At 43.2% G+C, this 13,790-nt stretch overlaps 2 protein-coding genes across 4 annotated transcripts in view; one reads left to right on the forward strand and one right to left on the reverse strand.

Annotated features, from left to right (window-relative positions):
- Positions 1–13,790, reverse strand: part of Rsh (Rap GTPase activating protein radish) — a 146,781-nt gene that overhangs the window by 37,551 nt on the left and 95,440 nt on the right. For 2 of the 3 annotated variants that reach the window (XM_076829087.1, XM_076829086.1), the window contains exons 1-5: positions 7,220–7,271; positions 4,580–4,716; positions 3,379–3,807; positions 2,339–2,579; positions 757–1,219 (exon numbers count right to left, since the gene is read on the reverse strand). In XM_076829087.1, coding sequence (XP_076685202.1) covers positions 757–1,219; positions 2,339–2,579; positions 3,379–3,807; positions 4,580–4,716; positions 7,220–7,254 — 1,305 coding nt within the window. In that variant the 5' untranslated portion in view covers positions 7,255–7,271. Of the gene's footprint in view, positions 1–756; positions 1,220–2,338; positions 2,580–3,378; positions 3,808–4,579; positions 4,717–7,219; positions 7,272–13,790 lie in introns of those variants that run through there. The other variant, XM_076829088.1, reaches the window with a different exon arrangement.
- The window catches only part of Spase25 (Signal peptidase complex subunit Spase25), a 134,164-nt gene that overhangs the window by 6,665 nt on the left and 113,709 nt on the right, over positions 1–13,790 (forward strand). The window lies entirely within an intron of this gene.

The raw sequence follows: 13,790 nt of genomic DNA on the forward strand, positions 1-13,790 counted from the left end.
ATAATACATGTTCTAACAATATTTTCGAAGTTGTATGCTACAAGTGGGTTTAGTTACTATGCCTAGATCGTGTATGATCACACAAACAATTACTAATTTTAATTTTTATACTTTCTCTAACAGTTTCGCCCCTCTTCATTTACAAAACTTAGTAACCTTGGGGGCACATTTGTTTCAGGAGAGAAAACTATACTATTTTAAACTGTATCACACTAATCTCGCCATTTGACAACATGCACATTACAAAATAATTTACATATGTACGTCCTTCCCTTCTCTTATATATCTTGAGGCCCCTTTGGAATCAATATTTGTTCAACGGTGTTTGCATTAAAACAGTCTATTTGACTCCACTCCTATTCACCCATAACTTCAAGTAACAACTCCAAACTGCCTCGACCATCCCAAAGCAAAGTTTACCCTCACCAATGCTGCTTCTCAACTATCCCACCCTATTTTATCCACTCCCTTCCCTTTCACCAGCAACTTATAGTAATACCTCCAAAGTACCCTCAACCATTCCAAAGGAAAAATTACTATTACCAGTGCTAATTCTCAACTATTTCACCCTACTTCATCTATTCCCTTCCCTTCCACTTGCAATCCATACCAACCACTTCAAACGTACCCTCCTTTGAAGGTGGAATCGTTATTCCAAAGCAAAAATTACTATAATCGAAGCTAATTCTCATCTATTCCTATCTCACTTTCAAACCAAAAGGTTCAACGCCCATGAAACTCTTCAACATATCCTACCTGAGTAGTGGAGTCCCTTCTGGTGGTAAGCAATGGATGCATGGCTGTATTGACGCTCGGTGAGCCAACGGGGCTGGAGCTGCCGGAAGTGGATGATCCGGGAAGCGGAAGGCTGCTAGCGGCAGTCGGTGAGACCGTCGGTGGTGTCACCGATGACATGATAATAGTAGGGGGTGTGATGGATGCGTCCAAAGTTAGATTCTTGCTGTCTGTGGCAGTCTTCATGTCCACTGTCAACAAGTACGACGTTGCCACCATCGTAGTCGACGTGGAGATCGTCGCCGTGGTCTTTGAATCGGCGGTCGTTGGAACTGGTGCCTTGCCATCGATCAAGAGCGAAGTGCTGGCTGTCGTCGTGGGTGTCACTGCTTTAGTGTCGGCTGTAGAGCTCGGTTGAGTCTTCGTCTCGACGCTGCTCGATCTGTCGCTTTTGTCCATCGAATTTCGTGTGTCCATGTGATCTCTGCAATAGAATGTCGTCGGGTATACGTTGTTTAAAAAGAGAGGCGTGATCGTGGACCTTGTTTCGTAACGGTTTTTCGTTTATTCGAGTGAAGCTTCTAAGGGGTGGTAAGGGGGTGAAACTAAGATCAAATTTGAGATCGTGTTATGTGGGTCGTGATTACGTTTCGATATTATTGGAACACTGCTTCTGGCAACAGAGCATAGAATTGCAAAGGTGTGTGCACAAGTTGACCGACAAGGGATGTTCGACAACCCGAAAATTCAGAAGAATTTGAAACTTTGCAGAAATGTAGTTCAAGCGTCGTTTATAACGAAATTGTGAGTTTTCATATTTTTATTAAGAGATATTGAAAAAAATGGTTCATTCAATGTTTTACTGCAATATAGCGATAAACAATTCTCGAACACAAGGGTGGTGTGGATTAACTTTTAAAAAATTCATTGCTTTGGAAAATTCCTTATCTCGATATTGTAGGATATCAACACCCATAGCACGCTGAATTAAACTTCTTTTCGATACCTTTTACGGTCTCACAGATGTTTCACACATGTGTTGTTCATCCCTAGGACCGTTTCATTGCCGAAACAAGAAATAGTTACGTTGTAACATCACTTGAACTATATTTCTGCAAAGCTCCAAACTTTTTCAAACTTTCGAGTTACCAAACATCCCTTGTGACTCTCTGTTTTCGCCTTTCCCCATTAACTCATCCACGATGAGAAAATCGAAAACTAATTTTCTCCAAAGTTGTTACAGTAATAATTACAGAAAAAAAAGAAGTCATCTTGCGGTACGCCTTCATCCCCAAACGAGAGACTTACAAATTTCTCTGATGGCATTGAGTAGTCCCATATTTTGAAATAATATCGTTCAATTTCAAACTCAATAAGCTCAGCTCTAACGATACACACCAAACCAACCAGCGATTCCTTTCAACTCATGCAGAATTGCATTAATTGTGACACATTCGCGTTCGCAAGCTTCAAAGCAGAGGAGGCTAATCTTAAATCAGAATTCTGTCCTTTGGAAGCGGGGCCTCGGTCGAGGACAGGCCATTATGCATGCCGTGGCCGAAATTACAGGCTCGAGTCCAATTGTCAGCGCGCCATTATGTACCTGACAGCACTGCTGGCCGTGCTATCGATGCTGGAAGCGCTCGGTCTTTGATCGCTCCTGTAACATTTTGTAGGCGTCACCACGGTCCCGTCCATTGACTGCTGTGATTGTCTACGCCTGTGATGACGGCAATTGTGCTTCCGTTCGCCGGGGCTCGGAGTCTGCCCAGCGATCACAGAGTCTCTCCTGTGCTTCGCGCTCTCGCCAGAGCCGCGCCTCGAGCTCCTCGAATCTCCGGAATCTGCAAGAAGTTCCACGAGGTCAGAACACAGAGCTCCCAGAAATAGAACACCCCTGTCACGACCATTTTTCAAAGTAATTGCTTCGTGAGTGCGTTCATTGATAGAAAACTGAGATCGAGGACGTTACTTTTAGATAGAGGATTCAATTCGATAGAAATAGAACAAATCAGTGCTGTTAAATTCATTTTGAATCTCGGGAAGAAGTAAAATACTTGGGAAATTCGATTTAATAACACATTAGGAAATTAGATTACAATGGGCTGAGACTTTTTTTCATCAAAAGGGTGCATTTTTATATATTTGTTTTTGGTTAATTATGACTCGACTATGCTTTGTATTTTTCACAAGAACCCCTGATATTTTATTTGCGTTTAACACTTTGTTTCACCTCTCTGGATACTAAATCACAATTTCATTGTTTGTCAGTATCGAATTATAATGCACGTACAGGAAAATAATGCTAGCCAGTAACAAGCAGTATCATCGACTATTGTTACATCATTCTGGTAACCAATTTAATTGTTCCTAATTACGATCGATTTGCATTCGTACAGGCAGCCTGCAGAACTGGGTTAGGAAGTAAAATCTACAGATTCTAAATAATCAAGCGTTCTATACCCCTATCACGCATCCACGTCCATTCACGTAGCTACAGCAGACAATTAATTATTACTATATTACCTCCCATTCCAGAAATATCAAAGGATTAAATGATCATTTCTGCTGAAACCATCATTTCCCCTATTCGCCACAAAGTTTCCTTTCGAACTACCCTAGAGAACGGTTTTCACAACGTACCTGGACGAGGGGTGGGTGAAATGACCTTGGGTGCTGGCAGCGACTGCGGTGTCGAGTCCCTTTTGCTCCACAATTTGGCGATGTCGTTCTTCAGGTCGCTGATAGCCGAGTCCCTTCGCGATTTCGTGGACGCCTGGCTTCTGATCCCGCTGTCTACGGAGCTTTCGCGTCGCTTGCGAAGTCTCTCCAGGTGGCTGGCGTCCGTCGTCGTCTGCCTGGACCAGGGCAAGGATTTCGCGATGTCCGCCAGCGTCTCCCGACGGCAGAGCTTGTTCGCGCGAGTGCTCTTCGCGGAAGCGCCGCCGCTCCATTCCCTCAGGATGTCCGTCAGCTGGGCCAAGCTGGACCGTCGACGGCGCGTGTTCGTCGGGGACGACTCCTGGGTCTCGTTCGGCGAGATCTGCGTCGCGGAATCGCGCCTTCCAGTTCCTGGGGAAGATCGTTTTAGGTGAATAGACTTTTATGTACTTTGCGGGGAGTATTAAAGTCGAGGGTTCATCGTGAAGTTGGTTTGGAAGTGAGAAATGAAAGTAAACGCCAACGGGGGAAGGAAGTGTGGTTCAGAGTATGGATGGTGATCTATTTTGATTCGCCTTTTCTTACTGCATAAGGGTGGGGTTCGCGTGAACCTATGAATTAACTTGTGGTTCCATTAGCCAATTAGTGAACCCATTATACAAATAGAAAACCCGTCACACAACTGGTGAGCCCATCATCCAATTAGTGAACCCATCAGGCAACTAGTGATTACATTACCGAATTAGTGAACCCATTATCCAAATAGGGAATCCATCACACAACTGGTGAGCCCATCATCCAATTAGTGAACCCATCGGCTAACTAGTGATGCCATTATCCAAATAGCGAATGCATCAGTCAACTACTGATTCCATTACCCAATTAATGAACCTATTATCCATCGCACAACTGGTGAATCCATCATCCAATTAATGAACCTATCAGCCAGCTAGTGATTACATTACCCAATTAGTAAACTTATCATCCAAATAGTGAATCCATCACACAATTAGTGAGCCCACCACTCAGCTAGTAAACCTATCACCCAACTAGTGAACCCATCAACTAATGAACTCAACTACCACACATCGTGCTGCGCCCTCGATCTTCACGATAACTCTTCATGGTCGGACAACACACCCTCTGCAAAGAAGACAGTGTTCACTAAACCGAAGATCCTTACCTAGTCGTTGCTTCAACGTGGACTCCTCCACCTGTTGCCGCATCAGGTCGTCCCATCCATTCCCTCCCTGCCATATCAGCCCGACCTGATGGCTCAGGATCGGCAGGTTGCACACGAAGCAGATCGCTGTCATGGTCCTGAAACGGGAACACTCGGTCTCGGCTTGAGCAGGCAAACAGAATCGGGCATACCGACCTTTCGTCATTCAACGAGGGTCTAACTCAACGTAAAGGGAAAGGGTGCATGTTCCAACGGGCAGAGACACGTGATACCAGGCCATGCCAAAACAGTAGCGACTAGAAGGGTGACGTTTCGTCGAAGTCGTGGTTTCATGGCTACCCTCTACCGTTTCACTAGGATCTTACCATGCTCGGGTGCAGACCGCGAAGAAAGGCGAAGGATGAAGCAAGATCAAATTCACTCTGAAACTACGTTCACGACTCTACTTGGCGAGCCTTGCACGCGTTTGCGCGGCAAACACGGGGCGTTGATGCTCGCCGGAGACTGTTCTCAGGATCAACTTCGCGTCTGACGTTTATGAGAAAACTTTCTGCCATCTACACGCTCGTCTCTGATCTCTTTTGGCATCTGGCGCGTAGATGCATAGATAGGCTTTTAGAATATTGACACTTACACAATTCTACCGTTTCAATTTGCTCTTTATTACCGTTTAATGGATTGATAGGGGTCTGCGGGAACGTCCACGTGGTTGCAGGAAAATTTTATGCGTCAATAACTTACAAGCAATGATCTCCAAACCTGAAATTTGAAAAATTATAGAACTTTGGAGATATGTAGACGACATATAGGTATGTATTGCGCAATTTTTTTGCCGCCCAAATCCACTCTAAGTGGGTAAAATTGACCTCTGAAAATCCGGCTATTTTCCGATTTTTGGTTTATAACTCGCGAACTGTGAGAGATGGGAAACAAGTTTTCAGGTAAAAATTACTTCTTTTAATTATAACTATCATTTGGTAGCATGCACTTCTTACAGTTCGCGAGTTACAATACAAACTCGGAAAACAGCCGAATTTTCAGGGGTGGATTTCACCCCCTCAGAGTGAATTTGGGCAGTAAATAAAGTAGCGTAATACATATCTATATATCGTCTACATATCCCCAGTTTTATAATTTTTTGAATTTCCGCGCTGAGGATCTTCCCTTGTTAGGTATCTAACAGAGGGTAATAGGATAAAGTACTTTAACCCTTTCGCCAACCCCTTCGGGTGAGTATAGTCACCCACCGCTGACCGCTCGCTGCATGCTAAGCGTGACTATAATCACTTATCGTTACGCTAATGGAATAGTTAATAAAATAATAAGGATATAGTAATAATGATAACTCAAGCGGTTCTGTGTAATAATTTGAAAAAGTGGTCACTACCTTCGCGAAAGGGTTAAATATTCCTCGAAATACTAATTCTCAAAACTGTCAGTCTTCACGGAACGAAATTATGAATGGTGAGCTTGGTGTTACTTGGATCGACGTTTCGGCAAAAGATTTCCAACCTACAACACACTTCGCAGCACACTTCGCGATCATAGTCCCTCTTATTTCAGTTTGTGATCCTGAGGAAACGCTCTGCATCCCCATCAACACCCTGCGCAGCAATCGGTGCTGGGCGATTCACGCCGTAAATCGCAAGCAGAACGCAGAAACCAGAGGAGGAGCACGTCGAACGTGAATCTATAGGCGTGCTCCTCCCCTTCCGTTCTCACGAAGTCGAAACCACGCTTCGCTACGCCCCCGCCTCGGTCGCGTGGGTGCGACGACTGTATTCGGGGCGATACGAGCGATCGCTAAACGAAGCAGCAATCTGGCAATCTATGCGCTGAAGGCAGAGCGACGCAGGTGCGGTTACTAAATTACTGCAACGTGTTCGCGCGATCAGCGTCATTCCAAAAGCGTGGATGCAGTGAACAACTCGAGATATCGTATGCAGAGTATATGTACACGTGTTCTCGCGTGTCTGCACGGTGTACGGGGCGTGGGAAGATCGTGGGTCAGACCGGGGCAGGGTGATTCCCCGGGCAAAAATAAATCAAGGTTTTCTTGCGCCAAGCTTCATCCCCTTAGAGAAACAATGCCCCAAGCCCTAAAAATTTACGTGTATCTACATCGACAAGTAGTATCCGAGTATGTAGATACCAAAATCTATTTGGACGCTACTGTGTACCAAATAAATAAAAATCCAGTGTTTATTCGCTAAGAGCTCGGTTTAGTCTACACGTTAAGAGCTCGGCGCAATCCCCACCGCTTCTGGCTCACTCCTGCCCTGCGAAGGCGGGAGACGAAGCCAGAAACGATCGCTCGGAATCGTGCCTCCTCTATGTTAAATGCTCACCGCCGGTCCTGAGCTCTTAGCGAATAACTACTGTATTCATGATTCACAAGGATACCTCTCAAATAAACAGTTGAACCATCATTTCCTAGAAGTCTGGCGCGGGAAAACTTGTTGCACATTTTCGACTGATTTTTGCACGCAGAATCGGTCTGCACCAACGCACCACGCCTCGTACACAGCTCTACGAGGAAAGGAGGTAGAAGTGAGAGTCGCGTGTTCGCCCTCGTAATTCAGCGTTTAAAGAAGCCCTCTTCGGGGAAGGCGTATGTAATATCTGTTCTGATTGGTCGACCTGTAATGTCGAAGTCTGGGGCTCTGCAACGACATCGCATGGCAAGGGCCTGGCCGACCTGCAAAAGATACACACAACATTTTTTCTCCCCCTCGTGCCTCGACGGCTGAGTAAAAAGTGGTGAGTTGGTGGGAGTTGTCTCGGTGACGCTGTGTCCTGAAAATTTTCTCGAGACTTTAGGTATTAAAAGAATCATCGGGCTCGATATCGATACCGATTACCAAAATAAACCCCTACTTTTTTTTAGTACTTTTTAGTATTTTCCTCGGTTTTTGCTTCTTCCTTTCAACACTCTCCCTTTTCGTCGCGTTGTTTTCACTCCTTTCGACTTTCGACACCTTAACCCGTCGTCCACGGCATAATTAGTTGACCGTAGTCGCGCGAGCTGGTCGTTTAATGAAGTTCAACGCTCCGCGAGCAAGGATACATTAATCTGAGAGCTTCGCAGACTATGGCGCAGCGGCTGAGGGGCAGAGAGTTGCGCCGTGAAGTTGATTCGGTAAATATTTGCAGGGGCTAAATGGTGGAAACGATTAAGCACCGTCACCGTCGTTTTTCCATCCCAGCTGGGAGGATTTTTAGAGATGGGAATAACGATGTTCAATGCTAATGATGTTAGTTTCCCGGGGTTAGCTCGTTTATATTGATTTTATTAGTGTCCATGGTGTTTAATTCGCGTCGATTTAAATTTCTATTTATTCGTGCTCGTCTAGCATTTATTTCGAAATCAAACTTCTCAAGACTTCCAACAACAACCAAGTCGAATTTATTTAACAAATGCAACCGAGGTGGGCAGAATCTAATTTTCAGACTTAGCTAATATTTGTTCGAGTGCCTGTTCAGATCTGTCTTGCCATTGCAAGCATTCCTCGAAGGAAACCGCTAAACGCATATTATTAGTCGTTTAAAAAAAAGACAGACTACCCATTGAGTAACTTGAAAAACGCGCGACTTGGGCAGGCGTAATAAAACTTTGGTTTTCTCCCAATACGCTCTTCCGATTACATTATTCCCGACCCTAAAGGGATTTGCGAATCTCTGTACCTGTCCAAAAATACCCTTCGAGGAACGTGATCAATTTTCACCTCAGCGTATTACAGAGCCTCTTCCCCAGAAACCCTATACACCAAGAATATAAAATCGCAGCTTAAAAGTACCTACGGCTTCAACATTTACCAGGCAAACGTAATATCGCTTAATTAAACGTTACATCTCGCTCTCCTTGCGGCAGCTCAAACATGAAATTGTCATAAAGACGACCGCCATCTCCGTTCGCAGCATCGAAATTAATCCCGCACATTTCCAAACATTACACAATCGAATCTCCAGCTCGAAACAAATAATCCCCGTGATTATAACATCCCAGCTGTTATTTGCATCGAGCGTTGCCCTGATTCCGCGGAACGCGCGGGGATAGGTACGTCGAAACGTTGTCGAACGGAACATTCGGGAGAACATTGATTTTAATAACCGTACGTATTCATCCCGCGGGTGATTAAACATCGGCGGGTGTAGCCGTTCCGCGAAATCCGCGGGGCGGACTTTCGGCGGGCCATGTGCATGCCAGGCGGCCGTAATCTTTGCGAAATCGATTTAGCGCGGATCGCGTTATGACGTTAACCACGCTCAGGCGAGCTTGACGTGCCGGGGAGTACGGAATTATCGTCATAAAAGGAGCCAGTCGCCGCGTGACTCCCTTTAAGGGGAGGAAGTCGGCGGTCGGTCTATTTTAAATCCATTCGTATGCTAATTTCGACCGGTCATTAAGTTGGGGAAACGCTACCAGGGGCTTGACGGGGATAAAGTGGCTTGATGAAGGTAATTTGATAATTGATCTCGAGGAATAAGATAAATTCCCTGGCTCGGGAGCTGCTGGAACTTTCAGAACCCCTGGAATATATTTACAAATTTAACGACGTCGGAGCGTTCGCTTTTGAGCTGCCGAATCCTTTTCAGAGAGTGAATATTCAATTTCTGGGTATTTGTTGAAGGTATTTTGTTGAGTTTCAAATGTTTCACCTTTGAACGATCGTAGAAGTGGAAATTCTTAGGGGAGATTTTGAATTTTCTTTGTTACCCTCGGGGTGCTTTATTCTTTAACGATGATGGGGGTGGAATAAGTCATTCCTTAGAATTCCTGTGGGATATCTGCGTCGAAATAAACATATAGGGGTGAAGTATGATACCGTGTCTCCGTGAAATGAAAGATAAATAAAACAGAGATGCGCAAAAATTTTATTTGAATACAACTTCCGAATAACCAATAACAGTTTAGAAAAAAAACATTCCTCGTGTGTCGAATAAAATTAACCCGGGTTAATCTCAGTTAGAGTTAAATTTGGAAAAAATTATTCGAAGCTGAAGTTGAAAGGCTCGGCGAATAAAAGAATTAATTTTATTCGTCGAATAGTCTAAAGTTAAAGTAGCTTTTACCCGATCCGTTATTTAAATACTTTTTTATTTAGTTAGTGTCCAACTGTGAAATAAAATGGGCAGAGTGCGTAAAACAGACGCAAATTATTTCGCTCTCACCGAATATCCGCTTTCCGAGAAAACACGGTTAAATGTTTAACAAGCGTCGACGGTATAGAATGCAAACACTGTTACCGTCAAATATAAATACGAATGTTCAACAATATTAATAAAAGCCCACGAGTTTTCGAGTTTTCCAATACGCTCGGATATATTCCGTTGAATAATTATACGCGTCACGTCCACGTTTTTTAATCCCCATTAATTTCAGCATCGTGTTCCTAACGAAACGAATTTCATTAATATAATCTTGACAATTTGCGCTGCCGTTTGTATAATGGCAATGAATTAAGCGAGACGGCGCTCGTTAATATACAGCGCAGCGGACGAAAATCGATTATGATTCGCGGGCATGTAAAGTTTGCAATTCCAATGGAATTCTTGGAAAATAACCACCGGCCGCGATCGCGAAGATTCTTTTGCTTGGATAGCGCGTGGGGATGCATCGACAGAGTGCTTCAGGGAATGAAATAACTTCCAGGAAAGGTGCAGTCTGCTACGTAGAACATAAATCAGGGGCTCTCGAGTCGCGGTTGGAAATAGTCCGCGATGCAAGACGGAAGACGATGAGTAAGAGGTGTTGCAAACTACTTACACTAGAGGCGCTAAAATATAAATACTAATAATTACAAAATAAAATAAAATAAAATAAAATACAAAACACATAATGTAGGCGAAAGGTGTAGATTTCTCAGAGTGGTCGTGAATTATTGACTCGTACTACTTGCCTGTATTTATTCCTATGTATTACCCATTTCTACCACTGTATACAGAACCCCACAACGATATTACCATTTCCCACGTATAAAATACAGCACTAAATTTATAAAATCACCGTTATGTCATAAACAATCCCCGTATTCGCATGAACTAAAATAAAAGTTACAAAAACCGATCACCGATGAACTCACCCACCTCGAGCACATTTAACGTAACACAGAACGGGGAATTTCTCAGCGAACAAAATTTTCCAAATTGTTAAGCTGGCGATATGGCGAGCAAAGTGTGTACGGGGGCGCTATTTGCCCCCCGGCAGGAGATTATTTAATATGGAAAGTGGAAGGCAGTTATGCGACGCGAAAAGAAGGAGCGACAAGAAACTCCGTACAGAAGAAACAGCGAGGAAACCGACTTGGGGAAAACATTTACGAAATTCACATCTCGTCCCGCTGTATTTTCATAAGTCGAGAAAGTTCCGCGCTGCCTGCAGCGGAAGAAAGTGTGACCCAGTAGAATTCGTATTCATCTCGAAGTTGGAGCGACCTTGAGGGGAAGTCTGACACCATAAAATTGGATAAATCACCCCTTCGCTGCCACTGGAGGTTGGATCTATGGTACTCCGGCGTCGATGTTTCGAATAAATTCTAAACTTAAGCGACGCACGAATCTATTTTTCCGCTGGCAGTCCAATCACATTGTGCCGGTTTTAAGTAACTTTGGAACATCCATTCAGACGTTAAATCCCTTCGTTCCCTTGTAAACATCATCCCTCGCGGCGCTGGGCGATATTCCGTTGCTCGACACGCACTCGATCGCGGCGGAGCGTGCTATTCACATGTGAATATTACATGGACACGCGGATTACAGATAAAACTGTGTAGAATTTACTATCTCGCAATAAAATACGGCGCTAGGAGAATTTCGTTTCGAAGTGTTAGTTACACACGCGCAGACTAAATTTCAAGTTTTCCTGAACGTATAAATACTTAACCCTTTAGTGCCGGCACCTAGATCCCGTTGAAGGAAAAATATCCCGCTTTCTTTTTATCGTAAAAAATGGTCTGAATTTTTTTCTTTTCTTCGGAAGTTAAAATCCATAAAACAAACGAATACAGTCTACCCTTCTGCGATTGCGTTACAATCTTACATAGCTATTGCAATGCAGTCGGCAGATTTTATATTCCGAAAGAAATATTGCACAGGTGTCCTGATGATCTTTCAATTTTTGCTCGATGTAATTTTAATTTCTGCCATCAACGGCCTGAATTATTGAAGGATCCTATTGCGTGAGAGAAACATCAATGGCTGTAAATGAATTCCTCGGCGATACCAAATCCCAGGCCTCGGAATAATGGAACGCTATGTGACAACGTAGTGTGATCCCAGTTAACGGGCACTGAAACGTCCACCTGTCATCCATAGAATATATTCGACGTTTCGTCGTGCGACATTAATTTTCGTAACGATGCTCCGTGGCCAGGACACTGCACAAACGCTTTACTGGAAGCGCATAACGAGGGAGGCGCAAATCAACGCGAATCGACCGATCACCTGCAATTACTATCAGCCCCCACCGAGCTTTTTAAATCGGTCACCGCGAATCCCTAATAATTGGCGAATACACGACAAATATTAACTGTTGATATCGTATCGAATTCTTCAAGGAAATGCTTAGTGCTTTGTTAGGAAAAGGAAAGTGACAATCGCACCAACTGATTGCGAATGTTTTTTACACTACTAAACAAGTTTTGGTTGAAATATTTTTTTTGTGGATCGAATTGTTTGTAATTTGGAATCCACTGATCGAGAAATTTTATTATCGTCGAGTGTATATCTAGGTACAAATATCCTGGCTGGATGATCAATAGGAAAGGAAGAATTGAATTTTAAATCTTTTTCTATGAAATGTATTTTTAAGAAAATGGTGGGTTTCTGGAAACGAGAGGGAAATATATGAAATATCCAGTTTGTGCACTAACTCTCCAGTATTAAAATTTGACTTCCCCTTTTTGAAATATATCCACCACGTATCTGCACAATAATTCAAAGATTAGATCACGATATTACCCTAATTAGAGTATAATATTACAGTAGCTTAATATCTTTTATCATACAGCAGCAAATAACCTCGCAGAGATAAACTAATCTGCAGAAGCGAAAGGGAATAATTGTTTACACGTGCATCCTCCACAAAAGTCGTTTTAACAGAAGCACCCGAGCTGCCAGAAATTATACGATCATTCGCTAAAAGAGACATTAATTTCACACGCGATGCGTATCGGAAAATCGATTCGACGGTGGTTCGTTAAACCGCTTACGAATAACGACTTTAATTATGCAAACTGCTGGGATGGTCGTCGCGCACACCGTAATTCACTGAAAATTGTAAACCCGCGACAAACGATCATGGCGACCAGCACGCCAACGTGACAGAACTCGAAACGCCAAACAGTTTTCGCGAATCCCGGGGATGCAGATCGCTGTAATTTGTTTTGTCGTCGAGCTGCAACAGTTCCCCGCGAACGGTTCACCTCCGCGCTCAAGCATGACGTGGGAAATTCTAGTGGCCAGGTGAGCTTTGACTGGGAAGATTAATGACAGAGGAAAAACGACTACGGTTTTGGTGAAATAATCATTTTCGAGGTCGTTGGTGACTTCCCAGTGATAAAATGATGGGACTTCATTTTTTATTTCAAACGTCTTTGAGAATTAATCGTTGGTGCGGTGGAACGGTACGTAAGAATAGAGGGTACTTAAGAGTTGCTAAAAGTCAAAAATGACCTCGTCCTATTAGTATAAAATACTTTACTGAGACCTCAATTTGCTGGGTAAAAGTTTGAAATTTGGTACTGTATGAAGTCAAGAGGTTAATTAACGTGCCAGGGAAAAATTGAGGTCCTGTTAAATATCAGTGGATTTTTACAGTCTATTAATATACTGAAAATGGCACCTTTGGAAGAGTACCATAAAATGGCATTACGAAATATGAATGTAACGTAAAATATCTGTATAAAAATGTTGTTTTGTGGTTGTCCAAATTACTCGGAGTCTGATGGACACATGGACTTGAAATTTGGATTGTAGATTCTAGATATACTGTCTATCGTTCGTTTGTGCCCATTTTTCATTTTTGTACTCTGTCCTTATTTTATATTAAAAAAAGAGGACTGAGAGGAAGACTGGTAAAAATGTAATTTTCAACTTCACATGGCATTTTTGCCACAAATTATTATTTTGCAAAAAGCCACGTTGGCGCAATAAGCAGTAGATTCTGGAATGTACTGTCAAAATTTGAAGTCGATGTATTTGGTAAATTCTA

The sequence above is a fragment of the Andrena cerasifolii genome, chromosome 16 (genome assembly GCF_050908995.1).
Source record: "Andrena cerasifolii isolate SP2316 chromosome 16, iyAndCera1_principal, whole genome shotgun sequence".
Taxonomy (NCBI): Eukaryota; Metazoa; Arthropoda; class Insecta; order Hymenoptera; family Andrenidae; genus Andrena; species Andrena cerasifolii.